Source organism: Oncorhynchus masou, chromosome 5 (genome assembly GCF_036934945.1).
Source record: "Oncorhynchus masou masou isolate Uvic2021 chromosome 5, UVic_Omas_1.1, whole genome shotgun sequence".
Classification (NCBI taxonomy): Eukaryota; Metazoa; Chordata; class Actinopteri; order Salmoniformes; family Salmonidae; genus Oncorhynchus; species Oncorhynchus masou.
The window spans coordinates 15764847-15779353 of NC_088216.1; the positions used below are offsets into that span (position 1 = coordinate 15764847).

A 14507-nucleotide genomic window follows, 5' to 3' on the forward strand; every position below is an offset into this window, starting at 1 on the left:
TTTTGGTTTGAAGTGAGCAAGCAACACTAGCTTCAGTTCCTCATACTGGAAAGTACTTGTATCAGGTGTGATCAGTCTCTTTAATAGTCCATATGTCTCTGCACCGATCACAGAAAGAAACACACTGACATTCTTGTCGTCTTTAAGTCTTTAATGTCATTTGCAAACATCCATAGCTCCAGGAGAGAGGTGCTCATCTGGGAAACTTTACTAATTCAAAAAATGATAGTACAACACCCGCATGTTTGAGGCAGCACCTTCTGCTGGGTCTGGTCGACTGCAGGAAAACACCGGGGCAGAGTGGAACTGAGAGAGGAGAAGAGGAAGATGGAGATTTGATTTTGTTAAGAACCATGTGGATTAGATTACAGTCTGCTTCTGTAACAATTAATTGGTTAATTATATATTGGATGAAAATATCTGGTAGTTCCACCCAATTGAGAAGTGTAACTTGGTGCCCACAAGATTTCACCTAATTTTAACATTCTGTCATGAAATGCACATGTTCAACTTCATAAAAACACGTGTTCCCATCTCGAGGTTATATGAAAATGCATACTGTACTAAGTGCCGATGTGCTAAATACAGTAACATGGGACAACTGAAAACAACAAAACCACTATTTCACATTGGTAAAATAGTCCTTTAAATCAGTCACATTTTTTCTTATGACAGGTGTCGTGACTTTACTATCAGTAAATTGAAGACATAGTTTTATCAAAGATTCCGTGTAATTAGTATAACGCGATCAAAGTAATTTATCCTGTAACTGAAATTAACTAGAAAGTCGGGGCACCACGGAAAGTATTAAGATTATAAAGTTATAATTTCCCAATATAACCTTTCAGATATTTTCATATCTGATCAATAGTCTTCCGATTAATTAATTATTTATTTTACCTCACGTTCGTCTCATTCCAAACGTCGTAAATTGTTGATCTGCACGAATCCAGTCTTGACTATGAGTCATCCATACATCAATTGTCTTAAATAATTTATTTATTACTAATTAATTCACAGAAATGCATAAACAAACAGTAAATATGGTTACATGAAATTATAGAATGTGCCCGAGTGGGTTAACCCGGCATCGCGGCTTGTTTGACAAAAGGGGAGTGGGGGTAGGGAGATGTCACATCAGAGTTAATAATTTTACAACTGAAATGCTATTCCTTACACATGAACGCTCACTCAGTCGGGAACAATTGCAATCAATATATATATTTACGCTCAGTATGTCGTCTTGATCGCTGGTGAAAAGTTAATTTATTTTGCAGAATTGTCCTCTCATCCTCTCTCTCTCTCGGTTGGGGTTAGAGGGGATTATTCAGAGTGACATTCGTTATAGAGTGGATGTTTCGGCGGTTGTGGTTCTTCGCCTTCAATGATGCCGAATTCCTAGCTGCAGTCTCTCCATCAGGGAGACTGTAGTCCCATGTATGACAACATCTCAGGCTCTGCAGCACAGAGAGCAGACAGAGGAGAGCAGGATGACATTTTCAACACCAGCGTCCACTTCACTTGGTCCAATAACCAGGAAGTGCCTCTGCATTCCACTGTTCAACTGCCTCAACCCCAGAAAGAGGATGAGGATGTCCAGCGTGATGCTGTGAAATTCTACCGCCCAAGTGCTGCCACCCGGTGAGCCAGTCCAGATATTACAACATCTCAGAAAAATTATAAAATAAATGGTTCATGTGCTTGACAATTAGGAATGCATAAGACTTGTATGTTCAGCAGATCAGCAGTTGTTCAAATAAATGTATTAAGATGTACAATGACTTCACACCCTTACCGTCGGGCTGACGGTGTCGGAGCATGAGGTCTAACACCAACGGGCCAGAGACAGTTTCTATCTACAAGCCATCAGACTGTTAAACAGCAACCACTAACATTGAGTGGCTGCTGCCAACACACTGAATCAACTCCAGCCACTTTAATAATGGGAATTGATGGGAAATGATGTAAAATATATCAATAGCCACTTTAAACAATGCTACCTAATATAATGTTTACATACCCTACATTATTCATCTCATATGTATACGTATATACTGTACTCTATATCATCTACTGCATCTTTATGTAATACATGTATCACTAGCCACTTTAACTATGCCACTTTGTTTACATACTCATCTCATATGTATATACTGTACTCGATACATCTACTGTATCTTGCCTATGCTGCTCTGTACCATCACTCATTCATATATCTTTATGTACATATTCTTTATCCCCTTACACTTGTGTATAAGACAGTAGTTTTGGAATTGTTAGTTAGATTACTTGTTGGTTATTACTGCATTGTCGGAACTAGAAGCACAAGCATTTCGCTACACTTGCATTAACATCTGCTAACCATGTGTATGTGACAAATAAAATTTGATTTGATTTGCTTAACACTTGAACTGGACTGACCACCTGCAATGTTTCCTCGCACCTTAGCACACACACACACACACACACACACACACACAATCATGCACAAACACACACACACACACACACATACATTCATGCTACACATCACAACTGTTGCTACCAGACTCTTATTATGATTGTTAAATACTGCACTATTGAACCCATTGCCCCTCATTGTCACGACTTCTGCCGAAGTCGTTGCCTCTCCTTGTTCGGGCGGCGTTCGACGTCACCGGTCTTCCAGCCATCATTGATCCTTTTTTCATTTTCCATTGGTTTTGTCTTGTCTTCCCACACACCTGTTTTCAATCCCATTCATTACCTGTTGTGTATATAACCCTCTGTTTCCCCTCATGTCTTTGTCAGAGATTGTTTTATTGTCAGAGATTGTTTTATTGTCAGTGTAGTGTGTTGTTGTACAGGTGCGTGTCGGGTCCTTTGTACCCATGTTTGTTTGTTATGTACATTTAGTGTTATGGAGCAAACTCCGTGGACTTTATTAAAAGACTCCATTTTACACGCCGTTTGACTCTCCTGCGCCTGACTTCCCTGCCACCTATACACCTATGCATGACACTCATCCTCCCCTTCCCCAAAGCACAAGAAAATAATGGACTATTAATCATCTCCCTTGTATTATACTTATGCTACAATGTTTATTCTATTGAGACATTTTCTTTATCTTTTATTATGTCTTATTGTTGTTGCATTATTGAGAAGGAACCTGCCAGTAAGCATTTAGTTGGACAGTGTTTACCATGTGTATCCTGTATATACAACTAATATAACTTGAACCGGTGACTTTAAATGAGACCCCAGAAGTGAGGATTGATGATGACATGTTGCATCTCCTTTCTCATCAGACCTCTCTCACAGGCAGCTGAGGAGGACTCCTCTGTGTTCTATAGAACAGTCAACAAACCCAGAACCAAGAAGACCTGAACACAAGATGATCTCTGCTGTGTCCCAAATGATACCTTGTTCCCTCTAGTGCACTATGTAGTCGTGGGCTCATGGCTTGAGACTGAGCTTTGCTTTGTATATCTGAAAGGGAACAAGACAATACCAAACTTGTCATTAAGCAGTATTTCTTTAGCTCTTTGCGTGAGGTTTAGCAAGAGGAAAATGTTGCCCTTAATGCTTTAGGTCGTCATGGGTGGTGGCACAACAAATTGGGGAATAATTACTGTAGCTTCAGTACGGTCAACGATTAATGTACAATACTATATAGCCACACTGTTATTCACTTCAGAACCTATTCAGAATTTAGATAAGTTGACTTCACATGGACATTAGTCCAAAATTGTTGTCTACTTATCTCAAGTCTGAATTGGGCCATTCATACACATCTTGCTATTAATAATGTAAAAAAAATGTTTAAATCATTTTGTAAAATGCTCCATTAAAATTATCTTCATTTAGTGTTGAACTATCCTCTTGAATAAAAGTATATGATAAAACTGGGCTTGATTTCACCCCCCAGAAATGTCACCTATGTTTAACTAGGAGCAGCTCATTTGGGAAACTTTACTCATCCAAAACATGGTAGTACAACACGGGCATGTTTGAGGCAGCAAATTCTATCAATGTATTAAAGTTAAGAGGTCACAGGATTTACCAATCAGGTAAGTGATAATCGTGTCTGGGCAGATTACCAAGTTAATAGACCAATCTATTACACCATCCATCCACCAGCCTAGAATAGACACTGTCTGAAATGGCATCCTATTACCTATATACTGTCAGGTGACATTTCAGATGCAGCCATCCTCTCTAATAGTTAGAAGTCAAACAAATGATGTCAGGAACTACAAATGTCAAGTCACTATTGTGGATTGTCTTTGCAATGACGTCTCACAAATCATCATCGCCATGGTGATGCTCCATGACAATTTATTTGGACGGTTGAAGTGTTGTAGAGGAGTGGGAGAAACAACACTACACCCTTTGGGAAAACCTTAAAGGGTTGTTTCGGCTGTCCCCATAGGAGAATCCTTTCAACAGACCAGATGTTTTTTAACTTTCTGTGGAGAAACCGTACCCATTACATTAGGAAACTGTTGCATTGAACACATGAGTATGGTGGGCTGAATTTTCTGGACATTCCTACTTTAAATAATACTTTTAAGATCAATTTGATGAAACACTTCCTAAGAACTACTTCTATGTGAAACTTTATTCCTCATCATGCCTTTTCTACTTTGGTGGCCTTAACTTCATGTTGGTTTGCTATTGATAAAGTTCCAGTGAAGCTCTGCTTTTCATCAACAGGTTTTCTAGTCATGAACCTTCATTTAGAAGCATCATTTCTCTCCACACATATATTATATTTGGAATAATCAGCACATATTGTATAACAATTAATCTTTGTTTTTTAAAATATTGGTTGAGAAATAATATCCTATTGGTGAGACAACTTGAAAATGCAGAGTATTTTACTTCATTATGACTCATTCTTATCACTTTACAAGATCCTTATAACACTTAAAGAGTTTACAATTATTTTAGTCTCCATTCCCTCAAGTGTTGCTTTATTTTTTATTTACTTATTTAACTAGGAAAGTCAGTTAGGAACAAATTCTTATTTACAATGACAGCAGATTAATAACTGCTTTGTTCAGGGGCAGAACAACAGACTTCTACCTTGTCAGCTTGGGGACTCAATCTCGCAACCTTTCCGGTTACTAGTCCAATGCTTTAACCACTAGGCTACCTGCCACCCCATTATTCAGGAGCATGTTAAGACCCTCAGAACCTATCTTCGATTACCCCTGTTGACTCAATAGTAGTAAAGATTTGTTTTTGTTTTAGTCTACTCAACAACAGAGCGATACTTTTCTTGTATCAACAGGATTTTGTATCTATATATACACCTTATGCAATTCCTTATTGATATCGTTTTATTGATAATATCTGTTGTCTCATACAAACGTACTTTCTAACACAATTAAGGAAGTTTATTATAAAATGATTCATTAATTTTACCCTGCCAACCACGAAATGAAGAATAAAAAATAGATACATTCAAATTGTACCTTTTGCAACAGTTTTGCATCTTTGAATGGTATTAATGAAAAAAAATATTGGCAAGATATCAGTAGATTTATAATGGAAAATCTGCATTTAGATTTGACAATATTATGGAGAGACGTATTACATTCATTCTTTACCGACGATAGAAATCATTTGGATGGACATTTTTATTATTCATTCACTCGCCGTACAGTAGGTGGCAGCAATACGGCAATAGGTGTAGTCTGCCATAAAACCTTAAAGAAGAACAAGATGAGAGCAAAGCAGTTTAACTGTACTGTTGTAGCTGAAAACATTTCATATCATACAAAGGAACAGTAGCTTCCACAATGGATCGGGTGAGTCTGGTTTTAATAACAGTATAGGTCTGCTGTGTTGTATAAAATGTCTAGGCCTAGTTTTCATCATCGTTGAACCTCCACATATTCTGTTTAGTTCTCTTTGGGGCGGCAGGTAGCCTAGTGGTAAGAGCGTTGGGCCAGTAGCCGAATCCCGAGCTGACAAGGTAAACATATGTCGTTCTGTTCCTGAACAAGGCAGTTGACCCACTGTTCCTAGGCCGTGATTGTAAATACGAATGTGTTCTTCACTCACTTGCCTAGTTATTATATATTTTTTTAATAACCTGCAACTATATAATTTGTATTTATTATGGATCCCCATTAGCTGCCAAGGCAGCAGCTACTCTTCCTGGGGTCCAGCAAAATTTAGACAGTTCATACAGTCATGTTTCGGGATCTGTGACTATGACCTAATTCTCTCCTTCCGCCCAGTGTGCACATGTTCACATTCCTTCACTGATTTCTTACACATTAGCCATTATTTGACCAGATATTCAAGTGGCCGTTCTAACAAAAGAAAAGAAATGGCTTCAGTCCAAACACGTTGTTTTTCCCTCTTGTATCCCCGTCGAAACCGGATGCAGTTTGATTGCCATTTTAATAAGGGAGGTCCAATTCCCGAGTTGGCCCTCGATTTTGCTTGAAGGAGCGAGTGAACAACTTGGTCATTTGATGGGTTGATATGACCCACAATCCAATGCAAACTGTAGTCACATGTCAAACTCTGGTGGCCGCGAAGTGTCACATTTAATCAACAACCTGCACTTAAGGCATCTCAGAAAAATATTAATCGAGCGTTCTAAAAAATATATATATTGATTTTAGCTTTGGAAAATTGGCTTAGTTTTGTAGTGAGGAGTGCAATTCAGAAGTGTAATGGAATAAATGACCATACTTTGGGTAACTGTAGCTAGCTACCTTACAGGAGTGCTAGCGAGATACATTTCCTTACTCGGTAACGTTACAATAATAATAATAATTGTATTTTTTGCTCCAAGATGGCATAGCAGTTCAGACGTCTTTTGTCCTCGTCTTGTCGTGTCCCAATTATTTATTTATTTATTTACAACTTTTGTTTCACATACGTTTTTGAAATTTTCCATAAACGCATCTTCAAAACACTCTCCTGCAACCCGCCTCACCAATTTATATTTATAAAAAACTATTATTTACCTCGAATCTGTAATCCTCCAAGAAGCTAGCCAGAAACTCCAAGAAACTAGCCAGAAGCTAATCAGAAGCTAGTTAGCTTCTTTACTGGCAAATCGTTAGTATTCAGCGAACCACGGTTTGTGGTCATCAGCTATCATTTAGCTCGAAAATCTATTGCCAGTTTTGTACAGCACAGCGCGGCTTGGAACGGAACACACCGGACCAATTTCTCTTTCCATGTCCCTGGATTTCAACCGCTAACTCTGGACATTCATACCTGGATCTCACAGCTAGCTAGCTGCTATCCGTGTGACTATCGGCTTTCGTCGATTCCGGAGCAAACATCAATTATTCCGGAGCTAGCCAGCTGAAGAGTTCAATACGGCAATAGGTGTAGTCTGCCATAAAACCTTAAAGAATGACAAAATTAGAGCAAAGCAGTTTAACTGTACTGTTGTAGCTGAAACCATTCATATCATACAAAGGAACAGTAGCTTCCACAATGGGTCGGGTAAGTCTGGTTTAACATTATATGCCCGCTGTGTTGTATAAAATGTCTAGGCCTAGTTTATCATCTTTGAACCTCCACATTGCTGTGTTCTGTTTGGAGCGGCAGGTAGCCTAGTGGTAAGAGCGTTGGGTCAGGAGTCGAATCCCGACCTGACAAGGTAAACATAATGTCGTTCTGTTCCTGAACAAGGCAGTTGACCCACTGTTGATGGTCCGTCATTGGAAATAAGAACTTGCTCAAAACTGACTTGCCTAGTTATCTTTTTTTAAATAGCCTACAATTGTCATTTGTATTTATTATGGATACTCTTCCTGGGGTCCAGCAAAATTAAGACAATTCATACAATCATGTTTCGGGATCTGTGACTATGACCTAATTCTCTCCTTCCGCCCAGTGTGCACATGTTCACATTCCTTCACCGATTTCTTACACATTAGCCATTATTTAACCAGATATTCAAGTGGCCGTTCTAACAAAGAAAAGAAATGGCTGCAGTTCCAAACGTTGTTTTTCCCTCTGTTGTATCACCGTCGAAACCGGATGCAGTTTGATTGCCATTTTAAGGGAGGTCTAATTCCCTTAAATTGGCCCTCGATTTTGCTTGAAGGAGCGAGTGAACAACCTTGGTTGCTTGCGGGTATGTTATGACCCACAATTCAATGCAAACTGTAGTCACATGTCAAACTCTGGTGGCCGCGAAGTGTCAAATTTAATCAACACCCTGCACTTTAAGCATCTCAGGAATATGAATCGAGCTGTCTAAAAAAATCTATTGATTTTAGCTTTGGAAAATTGGCTCAGTTTCGTATTGATTAGTGCAATACAGAAATGTATTGGAATAAATGACCAAACTATGGGTAACTAACTGGCTATCTGACAGGAGTGTTAGCTTACCAGGTTCATTAATCGCTTTTGGTTGGTTGTTTTTAAGTTAAACTTCAAGATTTCCACCAGGGACGTTGCCTCTCCCATAATCACTCTCCCTCGCTTGGGCAAGGGACATTTTAAGGTACACTCGGATGTAAAACGTCATTCAAGGGCTGAGGGTTTAGAGCCGAGGGCTGTTGAATTTGAAATGCAGCTGGAAGGCAATCAGGAAGATGCAATATCAGGTGGGACCATTATAGTCAATGAGAGGGCAGATATGCATGTTTCCACTAGTTACCACAGCCACAAAGTCAAACGCCTATAATGTATTTTTATTAATTTAGGGTTATGCATAAAGTTAGTGTTTGCTAGGTTAGGGTTAAAATCACATTTAAAAAGACCAGTTGTATAAATGGGCTTGGGTTGTGGTAACTAGTGATGACCAGGCACTACTTCCATACAAAGTTTTTTTTTTTTTCTCAAAGTTGCCTGGATGTGACGTGTTCTACTTTTACCAATACACTCCTAACAACCAACTCGTTACGAAAATGTATATATGATCAAATAAGCCAGATTTTGGGCCCAGTTATCCCTCTTGTTACTCCTCTTCCGCGCTGTTTGATAGGAAATGACTGGTATAAGAAATACGGTGGAAACTAGCCCATACCTCCACCAATCCAACGCTCTTAGATTTGTGGGTTGCAGTGAACGATTGAACATTTCAGGTTAAAGGAGATATTCCAGGGATGCACCCAAATCAGAGGTTCAGACTAATACAATATTTGGTTTAATGATCAACTGTAATACTTCTTGCGGCCAACAGCAAAAGGCTAGCCTGTCCCCCTCCACCCTCCAGGAGTCCCCAGGTCAACTGCCTCTCCGTACTTTACTGCTGGTTCTGGTCGACTGCAGGAAAACACCGGGGCAGAGTGGAACTGAGAGAGGAGAAGAAATGGAAGATGGAGATTTCATTTCATTAAGTAAGAACCATGTGGGTTAGATTACAGTCTGCTTCTGTAACAATGAATTGGTTCATTATATACTGATGAAAATATCTGGTTGTTTCACCTAATTTTGAGAAGTGTAACTTGCTCCCCCCAAAAGTTTGATTTCACCTAATTGTAACGTTCTTTCATTTAAGAGCACATGTTCAACTTCATAAAAACATGTTTTCCCAAGAGGTTATATGAAAATACATACTGTAGTAAGTGCCAATGTGCTAAATAAAGTAACAGGGGACAACTAAAAAGAACAACCACTGGTTTACAATGGTAAAATCAGCCACAAATGTGCTTATGACAGGGTCAATGGAAGCTAGTTTTGTTCCACAGGTGGTAAAAATTGAATGCAAGCTTCACAAAAAAATATATTCTACCACATCAATTTATGGGTAAAATGGTTCACTTGCTCAGTTTTCTACAAAAAACACCAGATAATTGATAAAAAGACTAGAACCAGCTTACCTGCCTTTGCTCTACAATTTGACTATTTCATGTTCAATGTTTCTTTTGCCCAAAAATGTAAGGAACAGTTTCACCATATTACAACATGGGTTGACCTTAAAATGAGGGACAGATGTAAATTAATCACTAATTAAATTAAATAAATAATGTTCAGAAATGACTGTCAAAGTAACCAAATAACTAGGGCTTTATATGCACACTCATAATTTGCCATTAAACACCTTTCACTGGTGATCTTAATTGGTGTAAGGTCATAACCGAAGTAAGGATACGCCTTCAAAAGCACCTGGTTTTCTGAGAATTCTTTAGAATTATTAGGACATGTATTCACTTTAATCAGAGTTATAGAGGTGTATTTAATCTGTGTATGTGCTAACACAAGCAGCGCCAGCTAACTTCTTTTGACCGAGTGCAGTGAACGTTTATTTTGATTGTCAATTTTTTTTAGATGTGTCCATGTAAACAGGATTATTAGGGAAATTGTTCATTCAAAGCTTGTCAACATCTAAATCAAACTCTTATACTAATTGACTTCACAATAATCGTATTATTCTGCACTTGTAACTTTACTCAACGATGGTAAAACTTGGAGAAATGATTGTATTAGTTGTGTTAAAATCTTTCTAGAAGTGACACAGGGTTGATGTGACAGGGTTGATGTAGGGACTTTTCAAATTCAGAATTTTGTCACTTTATCAAGTCTTTATTCATATTATTTAATAACAGATTTAAAATGTAATACTGATGCACAATTTCTACTGGAATATATGAAAGGGACCCAAAAGGCCTTAATTTCATGGAAGGACCCATCTGTTTATGGACCCATATTTGCAAAACCTAACTATTCAATGCCTTTGTTTCACAGGCGACATCCCTAATCGTTGCTCTCTTAGAGGGAGGGGCTTATCATCTGGGGAGCCTCAACAACATCATGATGCTGACAAGAAAGAGAAGAGTCTCTCCAGAACAAAACACCGGCATAGAGGTATAGGGAAGAAACCTCACCACTGCTGCTCTGACTGTGGGAAGAGTTTTGCTAAACAAGACTTGACTATTCATGAGCAAATTCACACCGGAGAGAAACCATTCCACTGCTCTCGGTGCGGGAAGAGATTCACTGCATCTAAAACTTTAAAATCTCATCAGAGAATTCATACAGGGGAGAGGCCTTACCCCTACTTTGATTCTGAGAAATGCTTCAAACAATCAGGATCCCAGACTACACAAAAACACACAGGACAACCTTATTGCTGTGATCAGTGTGGGAAGAGATTCAATCAATCAGGAGCCCTGACTAGACACCAACGCATACACACAGGAGAAAAGCCTTATAGCTGTGATCAGTGTGGGAAGAGTTTTACTCGAGATTACACCCTGACTATACACCAACGCATACACACAGGAGAGAAACCTTATAGCTGTGATCAGTGTGAGAAGAGATTCAATCAATCAGGAGACCTAACTGCACACCAGCGCATACACACAGGGGAGAAACCTTATAGCTGTGATCTGTGTGGGAAGAGCTTTAATCACTCAGGAGACCTGACTAGACACCAGCGCATACACACAAGAGAGAAGCCTTATAGCTGTGATCAGTGTGGAAAGAGTTTCAATCAATTAGGACACCTGACTAGACACCAACGCATACACACAGGAGAGAAGCCTTATAGCTGTGATCAGTGTGGGAAGAGCTTCAATCAATCAGGAGACCTAACTACACACCAGCGTATACACACAGGGGAGAAGCCTTGTAGCTGTGATCAGTGTGGGAAGAGCTTCAGTCAATTAGGACAACTGATTATACACCAACGCATACACACAGGAGAGAAACCTTATAGCTGTAATCAGTGTGGGAAGAGCTTCAATCATTCAGGAGCCCTGACTAGACACCAACGCATACACACAGGAGAGAAGCCTTATAGCTGTGATCAGTGTGGGAAGAGCTTCAATCATTCAGGTACCCTGAGCGAACACCAACGCACACACACAGGAGAGAAGCCTTATAGCTGTGATCAGTGTGGGAAGAGCTTCAATCACTCAGGACACCTGACCATACACAAACGCTTACACACAGGAGAGAAGCCTTATAGCTGTGATCAGTGTTGGAAGAGCTTCAATCACTCAGGACACCTGACCATACACAAACGCATACACACAGGAGAGAAGCCTTATAGCTGTGATCAGTGTGGGAAGAGCTTCAATCAATCAGTACACCTGACTACACACCAACGCATACACTTTGGAGAGAAACCTTACTCCTGTCTATGTGGAAAAAGCTTTGCTCATTCAGGGTCACTGAAAAAACACCAGAAATCACAAACATGTCGTCTTTCATCTCCCTCCTCTCCGGCACCGGTTCAAGATCCCTAAATAAAGTTTACATAGAAAACATCTTGTAAACAGTCATCCATCTCCCATTCTCTAACAGTTACTAAGTCTGATTACCATGGTAACCTGTGTAGCATAATATGCAGCTCTGGATCCATATTTATCAAGTGTCTTGGAGTAGGAGTGTGGTGGGGTGTGTTGGGGTGGGGGGGTTCAGAGCTGTATCTTATTTCATTAACTCCTATTATCCTTTAAATAATAATAGAATAATGTTTCAACAATACAAGGTTTGTATTCATGTATTCAGGAGATCAATAAATTAAATCCATTATCTGCTCAACCCCATCTGCTTCTCACTTCTTTTATATGTTTTTTATATGGACCAGAGGCCTCTTCTAGAATATTTTGCTCCATAAAGATCTAGACATATTTATTGTAAAACCCTTTAACAGGTTTTAGTGCATCTGATGGGCCATACAGAAGAATGCAGCTATAGGAAATGTTGTTGTTCTCATCCTCTGGCTTCATGTGGTTCAGGTGACCATTTTTCTAAAGTCTTATATTTCACTTAATCATCTTGATTGTTATTCAATGACTGATTCATTCATTTGTGTAAAAAACATGAAGAAAGCCTCCAAATCTGACAAGGGTCACAGCAGGGAATGGACAGGGGAGTTGAAGTCCAAATGTATTTATTTATTATTTATCTTTTTATCAGTGTTTGATTAATCTTGCCTGGCACAGTGGAACCAATGGAATAGTCCCAAGGTATGTTTGTCTGTCTTTTCTCCTCCAGGGAGACTCAGTCCAGTGTATGACAACGTCCCAGGCATGGCCATGGCCCCTACTGCAACACAGACTAACAAGGTGATGCTGACTACACCAATGCCCACCTCTCTTGCTCCAATAACCAGGAAGTGCCTCTGTACTCCACTGTCCAACCTCCTCAACCCCAGAAAGAAGATGAGTATATTCTTGGGTTTAATATAGTATACTATATGGTTTAATATACCTTTGGCCAAACCCAAAGTGCTATACAGAAACCCAGCCTAAAACCCCAAACAGCAAGCAATGCAGGTGTAGAAGCACGATGGCTCGGAAAAACTCCCTAGAAAGGCCACAACCTAGGAAGAAACCGCGAGAGGAACCAGGCTATGTGGGGTGGACAGTCCTCTTCTGGCTGTGCCGGGTGGTGATTATAACAGAACATGGCCAAGATGTTCAAATGTTCATAAATGACCAGCATGGTCAAATAATAGTAATCACAGTGAACAGGTTAGGGTTCCATAGCCACAGGCAGAACAGTTGAAACGAGCAGCAGCACGGCCAGGTGGACTGGGGACAACGAGTCATCATGCCAGGTAATCCTGAGGCATAGTCCTAGGGCTCATGTCCTCCGAGATAGAGAAATAGAAAATTAGAGAGAGCATACTTCAATTCACACAGGACCCCCGGATAACACAGGAGAAATACTCCAGATATAACAAACTGACCCTAGCCCCCCGACACAAACTACTGCATCATAAATACCGGAGGCTGAGACAGGAGGGGTCAGGAGACACTGTGGCCCCATCCGATGATACCCCCGGACAGGGCCAAACAGGCAGGATATAACCCCACCCACTTTGCCAAAGCACAGCCCCCACAATACTAGAGGGATATCTTCAACCACCAAATTTCCATCCTGAGACAAGGCCGAGTATAGCCCACAAATATCTCCGCCACGGCACAAGCCAAAGGGGGGCGCTAACCCAGACAGGAAGACCATGTCAGTGACTCAACACACTCAAGTGACGCACCCCTCCTAGGGACGGCATAGAAAAGCACCAGTGAATCAGTTACTCAGCCCCTGTAATAGGGTTAGAGGCAGAGAATCCCAGTGGAGAGAGGGGAACTGGTCAGGCAGAGGCAGCAAGGGCGGTTCGTTGTTCCAGTGCCTTTCCGTTCACTCCTGGGACAGACTACACTCAATCATAGGACCTACTGAAGAGATGAGTCTTCAGTAAAGACTTAAAGGTTGAGACCGAGTCTGCGTCTCTCACATGGGTAGGCAGACCATTCCATAAAAATTGAGCTCTATAGGAGAAAGCCCTGCCTCCAGCTGTTTGCTTAGAAATTCTAGGGAAAATTAGGAGGCCTGCATCTTGTGACCGTAGCGTACATGTAAGTATGTACGACAGGACCAAATCAGAATCAGGTAGGAGCAAGCCCATGTAATGCTTTGTAGGTCAGCAGTAAAACCTTGAAATCAGCCCCTGCATTAACAGGAAGCCAGTGTAGGGAGGCTCTGGAGTAATATGATACATTTTTGGGGTTCTCGTCAGGATTCTAGCAGCCGTATTTAGCACTAACTGAAGTTTATTTAGTGCTTTATCCGGGTAGCCGGAA

General features: G+C 40.3%; 2 protein-coding genes across 2 annotated transcripts in view; both read left to right on the forward strand.

Moving 5' to 3' along the window:
* Positions 1–6417: 6417 nt before the first annotated feature.
* Positions 6418–14507, forward strand: part of LOC135534369 (zinc finger protein 501-like) — a 53591-nt gene continuing 45501 nt past the window's right edge. Inside the window, exon 1 of the mRNA XM_064961396.1 lies at positions 6418–7461. Coding sequence (XP_064817468.1) covers positions 7453–7461 — 9 coding nt within the window. The 5' untranslated portion in view covers positions 6418–7452. The remainder of the gene's footprint in view (positions 7462–14507) is intronic.
* On the forward strand, positions 9080–12459 carry LOC135534361 (zinc finger protein 883-like). Its single transcript, XM_064961388.1, has 2 exons — positions 9080–9308; positions 10657–12459. Exons 1-2 carry the CDS (start codon positions 9119–9121, stop codon positions 12159–12161), a joined length of 1695 nt encoding a protein of 564 aa, XP_064817460.1. The 5' UTR covers positions 9080–9118; the 3' UTR covers positions 12162–12459.